Raw genomic sequence first — 14,613 nt, forward strand, 5'->3', positions numbered from 1 at the left:
GGTTTGATGTCAGAGGTATATTTGAAACTTGTACCGCGCTGATCCGTGTAATCAATTTCTACGGCTTTATTTCTATCTTCTAAATAGCTTTGGAACCATTTATTTACAACTCCTCTTGCACCGATATTGTTTAGTTTTTCGAGAAGTATTTGATGCGAAACAAGGTCGAATGCCTTAGTTAAGTCAAGAAAAATGCCAGTCGTCTAATGCATCCCGAATATAATCGAGATAATTAAATATCGCCGTCTGAGTTGACTTTTTGCGTTGGAAACCATTTTGAGCAATGTCTATTATATTTTATTTTTCGAAGAAGCTTACTATACGTTTTTGCATAGTTGATTCGATGATTTTTGAGAAGGGCGAAAGTAAAGCAATGAGTCTATAGTTTTCTACCTTATACCTATAATCTTTTTTATGAATTGGTTTAATTCGTACTAATATTTAATTTTTGAGGAAACTGTCCTGATGAAAAGGAAAGATTTATAAGACATGGCAAAGGTTCCTCTATATAAGCGGAACTTTTCTTCACTATTGTCGTTGGAATGTTATCAAAACCGACGGACCATTTGTCTTTTTGCTTTGAAATTATTTGAGCAACTTCGTTAGGTATCACTGGCTGAAGGAACATCGTTTCTTGTAGCCTATCTTCCGTAGATTTTATTTCGAATTTAGTACCCGTTACACTTTTATTTCCGATTTCAGTAAAGTAGTTGTTCATAATATTAGCAACTAATACTGGGTATCATTACACATTCCCATTTTCGTAGTAGTTGTAGAAGTAAATTTCGTGAACTCAGATTGCTTACTATACCGAGTTTGTATATATATATATATATATATATATATATATATATATATATATATATGAGGTATTAAAATTAGTCAGAAAAAATATAGATAACTATTTAACTCATGCCAACGTACATGAATATAGAACTAGAAACTGTGATAAATTTGTAATACCGTCACATACAACAAGTATGTCTGAAAAAACTACATTTTATAGAGGTGCAGTACTATATAATAAATTACCAAGAGAATTGAAATACATAAAGATGATATAAAGTTTTTCAGAGAGGTTAAAAATATGCAAATTTGTACATCTTATTATTCTGTAGATGAGTATATAGGTGAATAATCCTTTATTACTTCTGAAGACAGTAAAACTTGGTATGTAGATATATTTTAACCATTAGATTAAATAATAAATCTTTCTTTTTTTCCTTCTATTATTGTAATTTTTTTTAGTTTTTATATATGTATGCTTATAGTTTGTTTGTATGTGTTTATTAACTTTGTGAAGAGATATATTTAACCAATGCATTATTACGAAATGACATGTTCTATACCATATGTACAAATTTGTGTACTTTGTATGGTACGCAATAAATCAAATCAAATCAAATCAAAATGAACGCAATAAATGAAATCAAATCAAATCAAATCCCCAGAGTATGCCGGAGATCCCGGGATTGAGTCTTGGTTCAGTCATTCACCTTTTCAGTCTTTGTGTGTTATTGAAATCTCACCTACAGAGAACCTTGTGGGGGGGGGGGGGATTCCGTTGTTTCTTCTTTCATTAATATATATTGTAAAACGTTTTGGTAGGTAGAGCTAAGTAATATAAATAAGGTTTGGAATTGACTTTCACTACCAGTTTATTTATAAAAAATTACTACAAAAGTGCATTTTTCTAATTTATCAGATTAAAATTAAGTAGTTTTTGACCGTGTGGTTGAGGACAGGATTTTTACAGAGCACCGAAGCAGGCTAGACAGAGTGGCGAAAGAAAATCCCAATGCTCTGAAGCAAGCATTGAGGGGGTTAGAAGTTACAAAGCCCCAAAGCAAGATAAGTAATTGTGATAGAATTCCTAACAGAGCCTCGAGAGGAAAGGAATAGCCTAGAGTCTGAAAGCAAACTAGAGGCTTGGAGGATAGGTTACTCCTAATGCTCCAAGGCAAGCAGTAGGAAGGACACCAAAGAACTGGTGCTGGTCCACTAGTTGCTGCCGAATTTATATTCGTCCAGAGCGGCGGTAGCGCTGCTGCTGTCCTGTCATCATGTACTTCGTAGAAAGTGCCAGTGGTCCGACGTCTGCTGCTCGTGATAAACCCTCGTGATGTGTAGTAAATCCATGTGGTGATGTTTACAAACACACGATATTGTTTGTATACATAAACACGCGGTACATTACAATATATTTGTAACATGTTTTCTGAAGAGCATATAAAAGAAACCTAAAATAACAAGCGGAGAATTTTGATCGTTTGAAAGACATCGTTAAAAATAATTTTTTGAAAAGAGAAATCAAATCAGCAAATGTCTGGTATCAAGTTACAATGAATGAGTGAGTTGAAAAAGGTACACATTCCAGAAAATAGGCAAGCTAAACTGGGATGGTTATATTCATTTTATATATATACGTACACCGCTTGAGAGGAACAAGGAACGCATTCATTAATTTTAGGTCCTCTTTACTGAAGTCTACGGGAACGTATGAGTGAAAAATCGAACATATTTCTGGAATGTTTCCATGTTTCCAACCTGTATTGAAAGTGGAGGTTTTTGGCATGTGTTCCTTTTTCAACTCACCCATTCAATTACATTTTCAAGATGAATCGTGCAACGCGAAAGGAAAAATTACCAAATTAATCTTAAATTATTATATGAAAGAATGGGGAAACTCGATCGATTTTCCAGAAGCATGGTGGCTTAGTAGTAGATCGCTTATCTCTAGTGCGTGGGGTCCCTGGTTCCATCCCCTGCCAATTAAATTTGAGTGGACAATGTTGTATTCGCGGGTTTTCTCAGGGTACTCCTGTTTCCTTCTACTTTCTCAGTCCATTAATTCTTCCATCGTCATTAAGTTGCCTTAATCATAGTTTCTCTTAGCCTAAAGGGCATAATCGTGGGACGTTAAACTGAAATATTTCATTTTCGATCGATTTTCTTTACACCATATCTTCTGTAAATGTGACTTCAATGATAATTCAAGGGGAGAAACAATGCGAAATTAAACCAGGAATAGAATATGGGTCTCCTGCATACCGTGCCGGTTCAGTAATCACAACGTTCCTCAGCCCATCTTTCAGAGAGCAAGAAGAGTAGCATTGACATCAACGTACCGACACAATAAGCTAGAGAACTGAGTTCAATTCTCTGCTCTATTTTATAACTTGAAATTTTCGATTTTAAAGTACTTCAAATGAATGAAAACCAGTGAGAGGTCACGATATGTAGGAATCCTGGTACAAATTATTAAAAGAAAACAAGATAAATGTGGAGAGTAGTTGAATAGAAAGGAAACGGTACTTGAAGTATTGTATTGGTAGTAGATACATGTAAGTACGAACCGAGACTTACTATAGGAGGCCAACCTATACAAATATATTCCTGTACGCTTTATTTTTCAGTGATCACTTGACTCAAACCAATGCAAGATACCTCACTAAACTTCGTCTTATAGCACTTAGACAAATCTAGAGAGTCTAATAGCCTAAAACATACAGCATGTTTTAGTTTATTTATTATGGCTTGCAGATGATATGGCGCTTGTTGCAGAATCTGAAGAGAAAATCAATAAGATGTTAGAAAACTTGAGAAAGAGCTGCGAAGAATATCGGATGAAAATAAATGTTAAAAAGACAAAAGCCATGGTGATTGGAACGAAAGGGTCGGTGTCAAATATAGAAGTAGGAGGGGAGAAAATAAGATACGTGCTACTTTTTTCGATACCTGAGTAGTATTATTAGTAATGACTGAAATGTGAACGTGAAATAAAAGGAAGGATAGGAATGGCGAAAGAAGCCTTTAGGAGGAAGAAAATACTACTTTGTAGGACCTTGAATAAAGAGTTGAGAAAAAGACTCAAATGCTTCGTGTGGAGTATTGTACTGTATTGATCAGAAATATGGACATTACGCAAAAATGATTAGAAACTATTGGGAGCTTTCGAGATGTGGGTGTAGAGAAGAATGGAGCGAATTAGTTGAGTCGAGCGGAAAACGAATGAAAGAGTGTTAGAAATGGTAGGGGAGAAAAGAACAATGTTAGATATTAATAAGAAGAGGAAGAGAAACTGGTTGGGACATTGAATAAGAAGGAACTGTACCATGAGGGACGTTTTAGAGTATATGGTGGCAGGTGAATCTCAATACTGAATGCTATAAAAATGATTACCATCTTTCCTCTGCAGGTGTGTTTGCTTTATGTTTCACTAACATGATAGATTATTATTTAAGAAAGAAAAAAAACGAGATTTTATTATTTACTTATTTATTTTAGTTATTTATTTATTTATTTTAGTGTTTAGACCTTTCTAAATGTAAGTGCACTTTTTCTCCCTTCGTTGTTCAAGATGGGGTGGCATACTTAAAACCGTGACTTTTAAGATTCGTTCTTTCTGGAGAAAAGGGGGCAGCAAATTTTGCCGTTGCACGGATGGCAAATTGCCTAGGGCAGATTCTGCATCGGACAAGGGGATCATCATATTACTTGACTCACTATGCAGTAAATTCTCAGCACCACTGACGACTGTTGCACAGTAAAATATGTGCGTATAATTAGCCTGTGGGCATGCCTGTGTTGCACAGTTAGCAACGAGTAACGAGTTAATTAAATTAAAAAGCCAAATAAATACAAATTTAAATATTAGAAATTTCTCTTCATTAGTATTAATAACGGGTCATGATGTATGAGTAATTCAATCAGAAATGAAATCCGAAATAATTCCGTAACTTCCGCAAATAAAGTTCTTCAGAGGGAAAATAACAATACATGAATTGAATTCTGCAGACTTCTATTCAATTATTTTTACCACAATTGACAATTGGATGTCAGAGCATTTGAAAAGTACCTATGGCTATCTATCTTTCTTTTTTTTCTTCTTTTTACATGGAAACAATACTAGAAGTACAAAAATTTCTTTAAAATCAGTCGTACATTACAGAACTAATGAAAATAATAATGATAACAATTTGTCCCATTTTCTTTTTTTTATTTAAATAATCATGGCAGGCTGTAATGGCTACATTTTTTTTTGGAATCATAAGGTAATCAAAACATTGATATATATATTTATATATATATACCTGTTCACCTGTTTATGCCAGTTTTTACACGTATTCATCTGTTTTTGACTTCGAAGGACGTCTCGATCGTTGCCCGTTTTCAACCGAATCCTTGCCGCTTTTGAATCGCTCATACTACTCGTAAACAGTCTCCAATGGTACTGCTTCGTCGCCATACACTGATTTTGACATCTCGTGAGATTCTTTGGCACTTTTCTGTAGCTTAGAACAAAACTTTATGTTCGCTCGCGACAGATACTCTTAACACGTCCTCACTCTTCTGCCTCTGGAAGCCAATTAACATGTCACAACTTGTTCAAAATCGACACTGACTGTACCAGAGGTTTAGGCTACCGGACTTACTACTTGAAATGCATATAACATCGATAGATGGCACTGTGCAACTACATTCACCGTACTTTTTGATCACACCTTGTATTAATTTTATTTGTCTATTTAATTTGTCATAAACTAGTATATTGATGTTTCTTTGGGTATCTCTCAAACTGCCATTCTTCCTTATTTTATCAAATATGTTATGCGTATATTTTCTTCTTAAGTATTACTGTATTTTTATTTTACTAATTATTATTAGGTGAGTTATGTTGATTTTATATTCAGCAAATAATATCACAAGGCATTTGTCTGTATCTATTATTCTATTTTATGATATCATTGTTAACCTATGAATTAATAAAGTAGCAAAATTGCAAACAAATTTAAAATATTTTTTTTTTGCTTTAAAGATGTACTTTCTTTCATTACAGGATACAAATAATCTAACGATAAGAAAGGTAGTTCCTAGGGAAGATCTACCCAAGCCTCACAGAAAGATTTGTCGCATGAGAACTATTGGACATCAGATCAGGTACTTATTTTCCTTTTTTTTATTATTTCATTGTATACCTGTAATCTGAAATATACGAAAACTAAGCTTGGCCACTGTGAAATAATTCTATAAAACACTATTGCTAAATAAATGATGATTCTTTCTTTAAATAACTTTAAAATCCAATTTCTTTATTTTCTAAGTAGTTTTCCAATGCAGAAAGCAGGTAATTAGGTTAACAAAAAAAAAAAAAAAAAAAAAAAAAAAAAAAAAAAAAAAAAAAAAAAAATTGGTAACTTACCAATTAATCCTTCCGTGGGGAAACTAAACACTCTCCACACGTATCGGAACACAAAGCTAGCTCCCTCTGCAGTGGTAAGGTAGCAAGGATAAAAAACGGATGAGAGGAAAAAGGTGTAGCAAAAGGAATACATACCACAGAATGAATAAATATAACATAAAGGATACTAAAATACTATGAGCAGAACACAGTGCGAAAGAATGAGCTCAGTTCAAGGAAACGCGCGATGTCCATGTTACGTCACTATTTGCCAGATCCAAAATATACATCAAGAGTAAGTAACCAGACTTTATCAATGTTGCCAAAATCCAGATTTAAGATCGGTTTATATTTGTGAATAAAAAAATGAAATAAAATCTTTGAGTTTTACGTCCAACGGTTATGCCGGTTAGGCTAAAGGAGACGGTAATGATGAGAGATGCATGAAATGGTGGAATGAAGAAAGTGGGAGGAAACGGGAGAACACCGAGAAAACCCACGCATGCGGTGTTTGTCCACCACAAAGTTCACGTGAACGCTCTACCACTGAGCCACCGCGGCCCCTTTTCTGAATAAAGAATGATTCTTTAATCTCTCGTTGTTTCTTTGTTTTTGTTGAATCTATCACATTAACCTGCTTTACATTATGTGTATGTTGTTTTAATTTAAGGACCAATCCCAACATGCCCTCTTCTTGTGACTTTTCTGATTGTCTAATGTGCTCTTTTATTCGAGTGTTAATATTGTGTTTCGTTCGACCTATATATGAGGAGTCACATTTGCATTGAGAACGATAAATACCTGACTTATTTAGTGGTAACTTTTAAAGCCGGTAAGATGTTTTCCTAAACGTTTCGGAGGGATACTGGAAGCAAATATGTTATGCTTTGCAAGAATACATTGAATTTTTGTCAATAATTGTGAAAAGTAAGACATTCCTATCCATGTTTTGTGCTTCTTTGGGAATAACTGTTTTAGCCTCTTTAGTCCCGCATTTGTAAGCATGATTTCTGTATTTGTTTCCATGTATAGTCTTGGCGCGTATGCATATGGTGGGAAGAAACGGGTTAAAGTGTGGCCAGTGTCGGGGGTCTATGTCTCCTGTAGGCGGCATTGGGACTCAGTGAATCACGGATGTCTCCTACAAGGAGACACGGTGACCGAAGAGGTTAAGGGCTTGCACCAATCTGTGTGTTTCATTAAACCACTTTTGTAAGGTATCCAGTTTATACCCGTTTTTGTCCTATTTGACATAAAAAATTGTATTTCGTCCTTAAGATCATTTGGACAATCACAAAGTAATAATGCCCTACGGAAGGTTAATTCATTTATTTATTCTGAGGAATGTATTCCTTTTCCTACACCTTTCTTTTTCCATCCATTTTTATCCTTCTTACCTTACCATTGAACTTGGAACTAGCTTGGTGTTCCGAAACGTGTGGAAAGTGTTTATTTTTCCCACGGGAGAATTTATTGATAAATAACCAATTTTTTGTTAATTTGAATCATACTGTCATGTACCTACATAATAATTTTAAGGGGGCAGACTACAAAATATTTTTCTAAAGTTAACAATTTTTCTTTTGCCAGTTTTAAATAAATGACAAGAGATAATGAAATGTAACTTACCTCAATAATAGATAATGTTATTCTACACCCGAAAATACTAATCGGAAGAATTTTCAATGTTGCCATCCATAGAAATTACAGTGTGACCAAAATTTGAATTACCCAAAAATCTAGGTTAAGGCAACAACTAGAAAAGTAAACTCATCGGTAATTGATGACTTATCATGCTGTCTGTGTTTCTTGTTAACTACTTTTTAAATAATATTTGTATTTATTTTGTAATAACTTACATACGTTATTACGAAATAAATAAGTTACTACAAAATTAATACAAATATTATTTAAAAAGTAGTTAACAAGAAACGCAGACAGCATGATAAGTCATCAATTACCGATGAGTTTATTTTTCTAGTTGTTGCCTTAACCTAGATTTTTGGGTAATTCAAATTTTGGTCAAACTGTAATTTCTATGAATGGCAACACTGAAAATTCTTCCGATTAGTATTTTTGGGTGTAGAATAACATTGTCTATTATTGAGGTAAAAACTGGCAAAAGAAAAATTGTTAGCTTTTGAAAAATATTTAGTAGTCTGCCCTCTTAAGGTAATTCGGTTGTTCGTTATTCCTTACAGTTGATATATTTTGAACAATTCCTGAGTATTTTCTTCACTGTTGACCCATAAGAACGTATCGGGACAAGTTAGTTTTGAACTTGCAAATTTATATTATTTAAAAGTGAGAGATGTAAATGAGTTTTACAAAGATTACGAAGAATGGTAATTAAAAAAAAAAAAAAATTGTACCAAAATATTGTGTTTCTTATTAGACATCACTGAACTAAATTAGTGGAGTTTAAACATAAAATATCTGCGAAACCCTTAATATCGTCCCTTTGTATCATAACATGTATTATTATGTGCATACTCTTTCTAAATCGATGGTACTGGTCAATGTACCTTAACCTCAACTTCACTTTTTGTGAAAAATAAAAAATGTCATTCCATACTTTCTAGACATTTTTTTTCTTGTTTTCCTCACGTGAAACATCTAAAAATCTTGCTACAAACTATTGATCACACCACTTAACAGCATGATTCTGTTTAGCTATATATATATATATACTATATATATATATATATATATATATATATATATATATATATATATATATATATATATATATTTGGTCTAGGAATTAATTCGTGCGGTTGGTACGCACACATTAATTCGTGTAGTACAAACACAAAATACATAAATACCTTAAGAAAAATATTGTCCATCGCTAGCCACCACTTTCGCCCATCTGTCAGGCAATGTACGGATTCCGTGGCGAAAGAAGTTCTCATCCTTGGAAGCGATCCAGTCAGAGACCCATGTTTCGATATCTTCTGAAGAAGTAAACCGCTGTCCAATCAAATCGTTGTTCATGCAATCGAACAAGTAGTAGTCCGAAGGAGCAACGTCTGGTGAATACGGCGGGTGGGGTAAAACTTCCCATCCGACATTTTCTAAATAGGTTTTGACCGGTTTTGTGACATGTGGGCGAGCGTTATCATGTTGAACAATAAGTTTATCATGTCTGTTCTCCCATTCTGGTCGTGTTCTGGCCAGAGCTTGCTTCAAACGCATTAATTGTCGTCGATAACGTTCTCCATTCATAGTTTCACCCGGTTGCAGCAGCTCATAGTACACCACACCTTTCATATCCCACCATATGCACAGCATAACCTTTGCACAGTAAATATCTCGTTTTGGTTGTGATGGACCTGGTTCACCTGGTTTCATCCAGGCCTTTTTTCGTTTAGGGTTCTCGTAATGGATCCACTTCTCATCACCCGTAATAATTCGATGCAGAAACCCCTTTCTGCTCTGTCGTTGAAGCAGCAATTCGCAAATGGTTTTTCGTCTTCCAACGTCTCTGTCTTTCAATTCATGTGGAACCCAATGTGACATCTTTTGAATCATTCCCATGGCTTTCAAGCGTTTGGAGACTGTTGTTTGATCAACGCCTAATGCTGCTGCAAGTTGTTCCTGCGTTTGACACGAATCCTGCTCGAGCAATGCTGTCAATTCTTCGTCTTGAAATTTTTTTGGCTGTCCAGCTCGCTCTTGGTCTGCCAAGCCGAAATCACCACTTCTAAACCGTGCAAACCACTTCTGACACGTTCGCTCAGCTAGAGCATGGTCACCATACACTTCCACCAAAATACGATGACTTTCAGTCGCACTTTTCTGCATGTTAAAGTAATGCAGCAGGACACCCCGCAAAAACACTTTATCAGGCACAAATTGCGCTATGTTCACTTAACTACAAACTGGTGTTGTTGACGCTTTAATCCACTGCCCTATACTACGAACGATACGCGATGACAGGGGTTTGCAACACATGTGTGGATACACGGAACTATGGGACGCTCCGTTCGTTGCGCCATCTCTTGTCCACCCGCACGAATTAATTCCTAGACCAAATATATATACAGGGTGGTAGGTAACTCCACCGACAAACTTTGGGAGGTGATTCCTTATATGAAATAAAAGAAAAAGTTCTTATAAACATAGGTCGAAAAACGTCTCATTTCAGAGTTATGAACCGCCGAAAATTCGAAAAATCATGTTTCGAAACGCCCTGCCCTAGAAACTATGGAACCTATAAGAAGCGGTTTAAGGAATTACACAGGAACTAGTATGCGAACTATCTAAATGTCCATGTTTTACCATCCTCCGTTATCGACGAAAGAAACGCGTTATTAGTACTTAAACGAGTATCCCCATACCTCAATTTCCTTTTTACAGTTCTTATTTCTTTTTATATGTATGTATTTCTTTTTCGAAATGCATACAGACGCGCCCGTATCTGTTGCTCAGTATCTAGAAGGCTTCCAGTAATCACAGTTATAAAGTGACTCGTAATAAGTCATTACGTATTATTATACGAGGCCTGTTCAGAGTATACCAGACATTTTGGCCTATCGCCGCAGTAGGCGGGACTAAAGTCGCCGTCTTGGTGTCAGAACGTTGCCACACTTAGCACGCATCCAGCTGTAGTAGCGTGAGGACTGTAACGCTCTTACTGTGCTTTGTGTGATATGTTACAATGTGCGCTGCAATAGAAAATCCCTCTTGTGAGGTACATTCTGTAATTAGGTTTTTGTTGAAAAAAAAAAAAAAAAGCCTATTGAAATCCATCGCCAACTGTGTGAAATGTACGGGTATGAAATAATGAGTGAGAGAGGACCGAGTAAGGCAATGGTGCGTTGATTTTAAAAATGACCGTTCCAATGTTCACAATTAGGACCGCAGTGGTTGGCCGAGCCTTATGTCTGATAAAGTGGTGAGGCAAATCGACAACAAAATTAGTACAAATCGTCGTTTGACGATTACAGAACTTGCTGAACATTTTTTCCAAATTTCATGGAGTTTGGTGCCTGCAATTCTTGTCAAAAAAGCTTGGTTACCTCAAATTTTGTGCTACGTAGTTTCCGAAAATCCTAACAGAAAAAAAAAACAAAGAATGGCTGCATCACTGACTTTTTCGAAGATTACGAAAACAATGGAAACAAGGTGATCGATCGTATCGTCCCTGCAGACGAGACTTGGGTGAAGCATGTCAATTGTGGAACAAAACACAAGTCGATAGAATGGGGAAACATACATTCTCCCAAAAAACCAAGGAAGTGTTTGCAAAGTCTGCCAGCAAGAAAGATTTTCCTCGTATACCTCCTCTCTCCTATCCCTACACCTTGGTGCTGACGCCACTGGCGTGGGCTTTGCAAATAGGTCTGCTCCTTTGTTTTTTAATTTGCTCCCTTTTCTATTCTCCTTGGCCCAGGGTATTTTACGCTCCAGATTATTTCATTCCATCTTGTCCTCCAATGACGTGGCAACGTTGCATTTTTCTTCATTATTGGGTTCTATACCAGTGTTGAGCTTAAACGCTTGGTCCAATTACGAAAATTCCAGCATTTTAGATTGATAACCCACACTTGGCAATCAAAATGCTCTCTTATCATTTTTTCATATCTTCAATAGTTACAGAATTGGCCTATGACAAGGGATTTTTGAAAAAAATTAAATGAAATGAAATCTTTAAGTTTTACGTCCCACGATTATGCCGGCTAGGCTAAAGGAGACGGTGATGATGAGAGATGAGTGAAATGGTGGAATGAAGAAAGTGGGAGGAAACGGGAGAACCCTGAGAAAATCAGGAGCACGATGTTTGTCCACCACAAAGTCCACACGGCGTGAGCTTGGATCGAACCAGGGACACCAAGCACCGGAGGTGAACGCTCTACCACTGAGCCACCGCGGTATGATAAATGCACCAATGTTCTTGGTTCTTATGTGGAAAACAAAGTAAGTCATGTTTTTTTTTTTTTCAGTACAATATTTATTTTGCATAAACATTCCTATCCATAACAGCTAGACGAAACATTTTTTTCAACATATCTATGTACGCTTATCTATTTGAATCGTGTATTTTTTCTATGGTCTATTTATGGTAAATAAATATACAAATAGTGTATGTTTACAATTAGAAGTCTATCAGCGTTTTTTTTTAACAGTTTGTGTAGCAAATTGCAATACAAATTTCAATTTGTATCGCAATTTGTAAATTTTTGTATCACTTTTTCTGTACTATAGTGAGTAATTATACAATAGTTATATATATACACAGTGTGTCCCTTTGGTTGAGATGTTTTTTGACTTAGGTTCGTGGCGTCTCGGAAGGAGAAATCTTGCAAATACTGTATGTTGGTTTTTACAAGGGGCGTAAATGGACATCTAGTATACCACTCGGTTTATCAGTACTTCAAATAAAAAGCGAAAAGAAGAGAGAGAAAGACGAGTGTATTTCTCTATATTTTCGGCTATAAAAAATCCCGTTACTGTTTCAGTGATCTACTGTGTGCACTTCTGCGTTTTACTAATCATATCCAAACCCCAGTCATGCTACACCATATATCGGCTAGGTACAATATAGTTTGAACTTGTTTTTTCTGCTGCCAATGCGTCTTTTCTTCATGTGACATTTTTTTCTTTTTTTTTTTATTACAAACTCAGAAACAAGGATAGGATGACCCGAAACCTGAGAAAGTCTGGAGGATGACCCACTAGCAACAAACCGACAAAGGGAAGGAAAGACAGAGTGGAAAACTGTTTTGTAACCCAAAGTTGGGGCATTTCTTCTTGCAATAACCGACCCTTGAAAGAAAAAATTATTGAGATAATTATAATATTTTTTTTTCAGCTTGCTCCTTATTTTAGCTTCCGTGGTAATAATGAAAGATTCATTGCAATTTGCGATACATTTTTTCAATTTGTATCGCATTTTCATGTTTTTGCACAGCAAACTGCGATGCGGTACTGCTTTTTTTTAATATAAAAAAAAGCGCTCAAGTCTATATACGGGAATTTGACACATGTTCAAAATATTTAACTTGAAAAATAGTTGCGTTTGTTAGCAATACTGGTGGGCTATATATTTGTGAAAACCTGTAATTACTAACAAGAAGAGGTAGATAGAACATTTATTATTATTATTATTATTATTATTATTATTATTATTATTATTATTATTATTATTATTATTATTATTATTATTATTATTATTATTATTATTACTTTAATAACTTGTTTCATTACAGATTTCTGCGTCGCCTGGAGATGAGTCTGAAACGTCGAGAGCGACTAGTTAGTCCTTCAGATAGCGTGGAAAGTGATGACAGTCCTCCTTCATCCCCAAACAGTAGTGCAAATCTTATAGATTTAAAAAAGAATAAAGGACGTGGACGGAAAAACAAACGCCGTGGAGATCAACCGCTATTACAGGATGAACCTGTAGCAGCGTGGAGTCCCATTCCATCAACTGGCTAACATAATGTTTTATGAAAAAAAAAAAATGCTTGACAATCTCTGTTTTATCTGTCACTATTTCTTAAGTAGTGACAGTACAAGCACAACATATACATATATACCAAATATATATGTAAATGTATGTTATTGTCCAGCCACCATATTTGTGGTATGCTGTGATGCATCTAAATGTTTTCTTCTTCTTTATGAGAAAAATAAGTAAAAAAAATAATAATAAATGGCAAGTACAACTCTTTATTAGTGAGAAGCCATTAGCGAATGTAAAGGACAAATTGTTTTAAACAAACAAAAAGAAACAGAACTTAGTAATAATGAAGTTGACAAACTTGTTTTCGTTTTGTATGATCAGTTCTTTAAACAGTTTATATGAGGTTTATAGCACTAGAGTGAATATGAATAAAGGTTCTGACAGCAGCAGAATGTTGAGGAACAAATATGACGCAACGCCATCTTTAAAAGAGACGTGATTGAAAGATGCTCAATGATCAGTTTGATTAATTGTAATTAATAATAATAAAAATTATAGGGATAGATGCACAATTCCAGAAGGGTGCTCCACATACTGCCAAGGCCCTGGGTTCCTTCGTGCGCTTATTTTTCTAATATATGTAAACGAACAAGCAGAAAGAAATGAAGAATGGCAATACAAAAAAAAAAAAAAAAAAAAAAAAACTTTAGTAAGAAAAATTTTATTTCGTGTTTCGGTGTGGTTATATTATAATAATTCTTCCATAAGTAATCTTGGCTTTTTTCTTTCCACAAATAATCATATTGTTGAAGAAAGCACATTTTTTTCACGCTCTATCCTAGCCAATTGTTTTAAGTTAGTCACAAATAAAGCGGGTAAGGGTAGATTTACATCGAATTTGCACCACCCGAGTGTGATATAATGTCACGTGGTATTATTATGGTTGTCAAGGTGGAACAAAACGAGCCCTGCGGGGCTTCTAATCCCCTTCGCTCGCACAGCTATGTTTCGTAACGTAAAT

The 14,613-nt window shown here is 35.2% G+C and overlaps 1 protein-coding gene across 2 annotated transcripts in view; it reads left to right on the top strand.

The window, feature by feature from the left end:
* The window catches only part of LOC145675647 (uncharacterized), a 920,247-nt gene extending 905,894 nt beyond the window's left edge, over nucleotides 1–14,353 (top strand). For both annotated transcript variants that reach the window (XM_081746206.1, XM_081746207.1), the window contains exons 23-24: nucleotides 5,840–5,940; nucleotides 13,396–14,353. In XM_081746206.1, the coding sequence (XP_081602332.1) occupies nucleotides 5,840–5,940; nucleotides 13,396–13,624 (330 nt within the window). In that variant the 3' untranslated portion in view covers nucleotides 13,625–14,353. The remainder of the gene's footprint in view (nucleotides 1–5,839; nucleotides 5,941–13,395) is intronic.
* The last annotated feature ends 260 nt before the right edge of the window (nucleotides 14,354–14,613 follow it).

This window comes from Thermobia domestica, chromosome 18 (assembly GCF_964235325.1).
Source record: "Thermobia domestica chromosome 18, izTheDome1.hap1.1, whole genome shotgun sequence".
Taxonomy (NCBI): Eukaryota; Metazoa; Arthropoda; class Insecta; order Zygentoma; family Lepismatidae; genus Thermobia; species Thermobia domestica.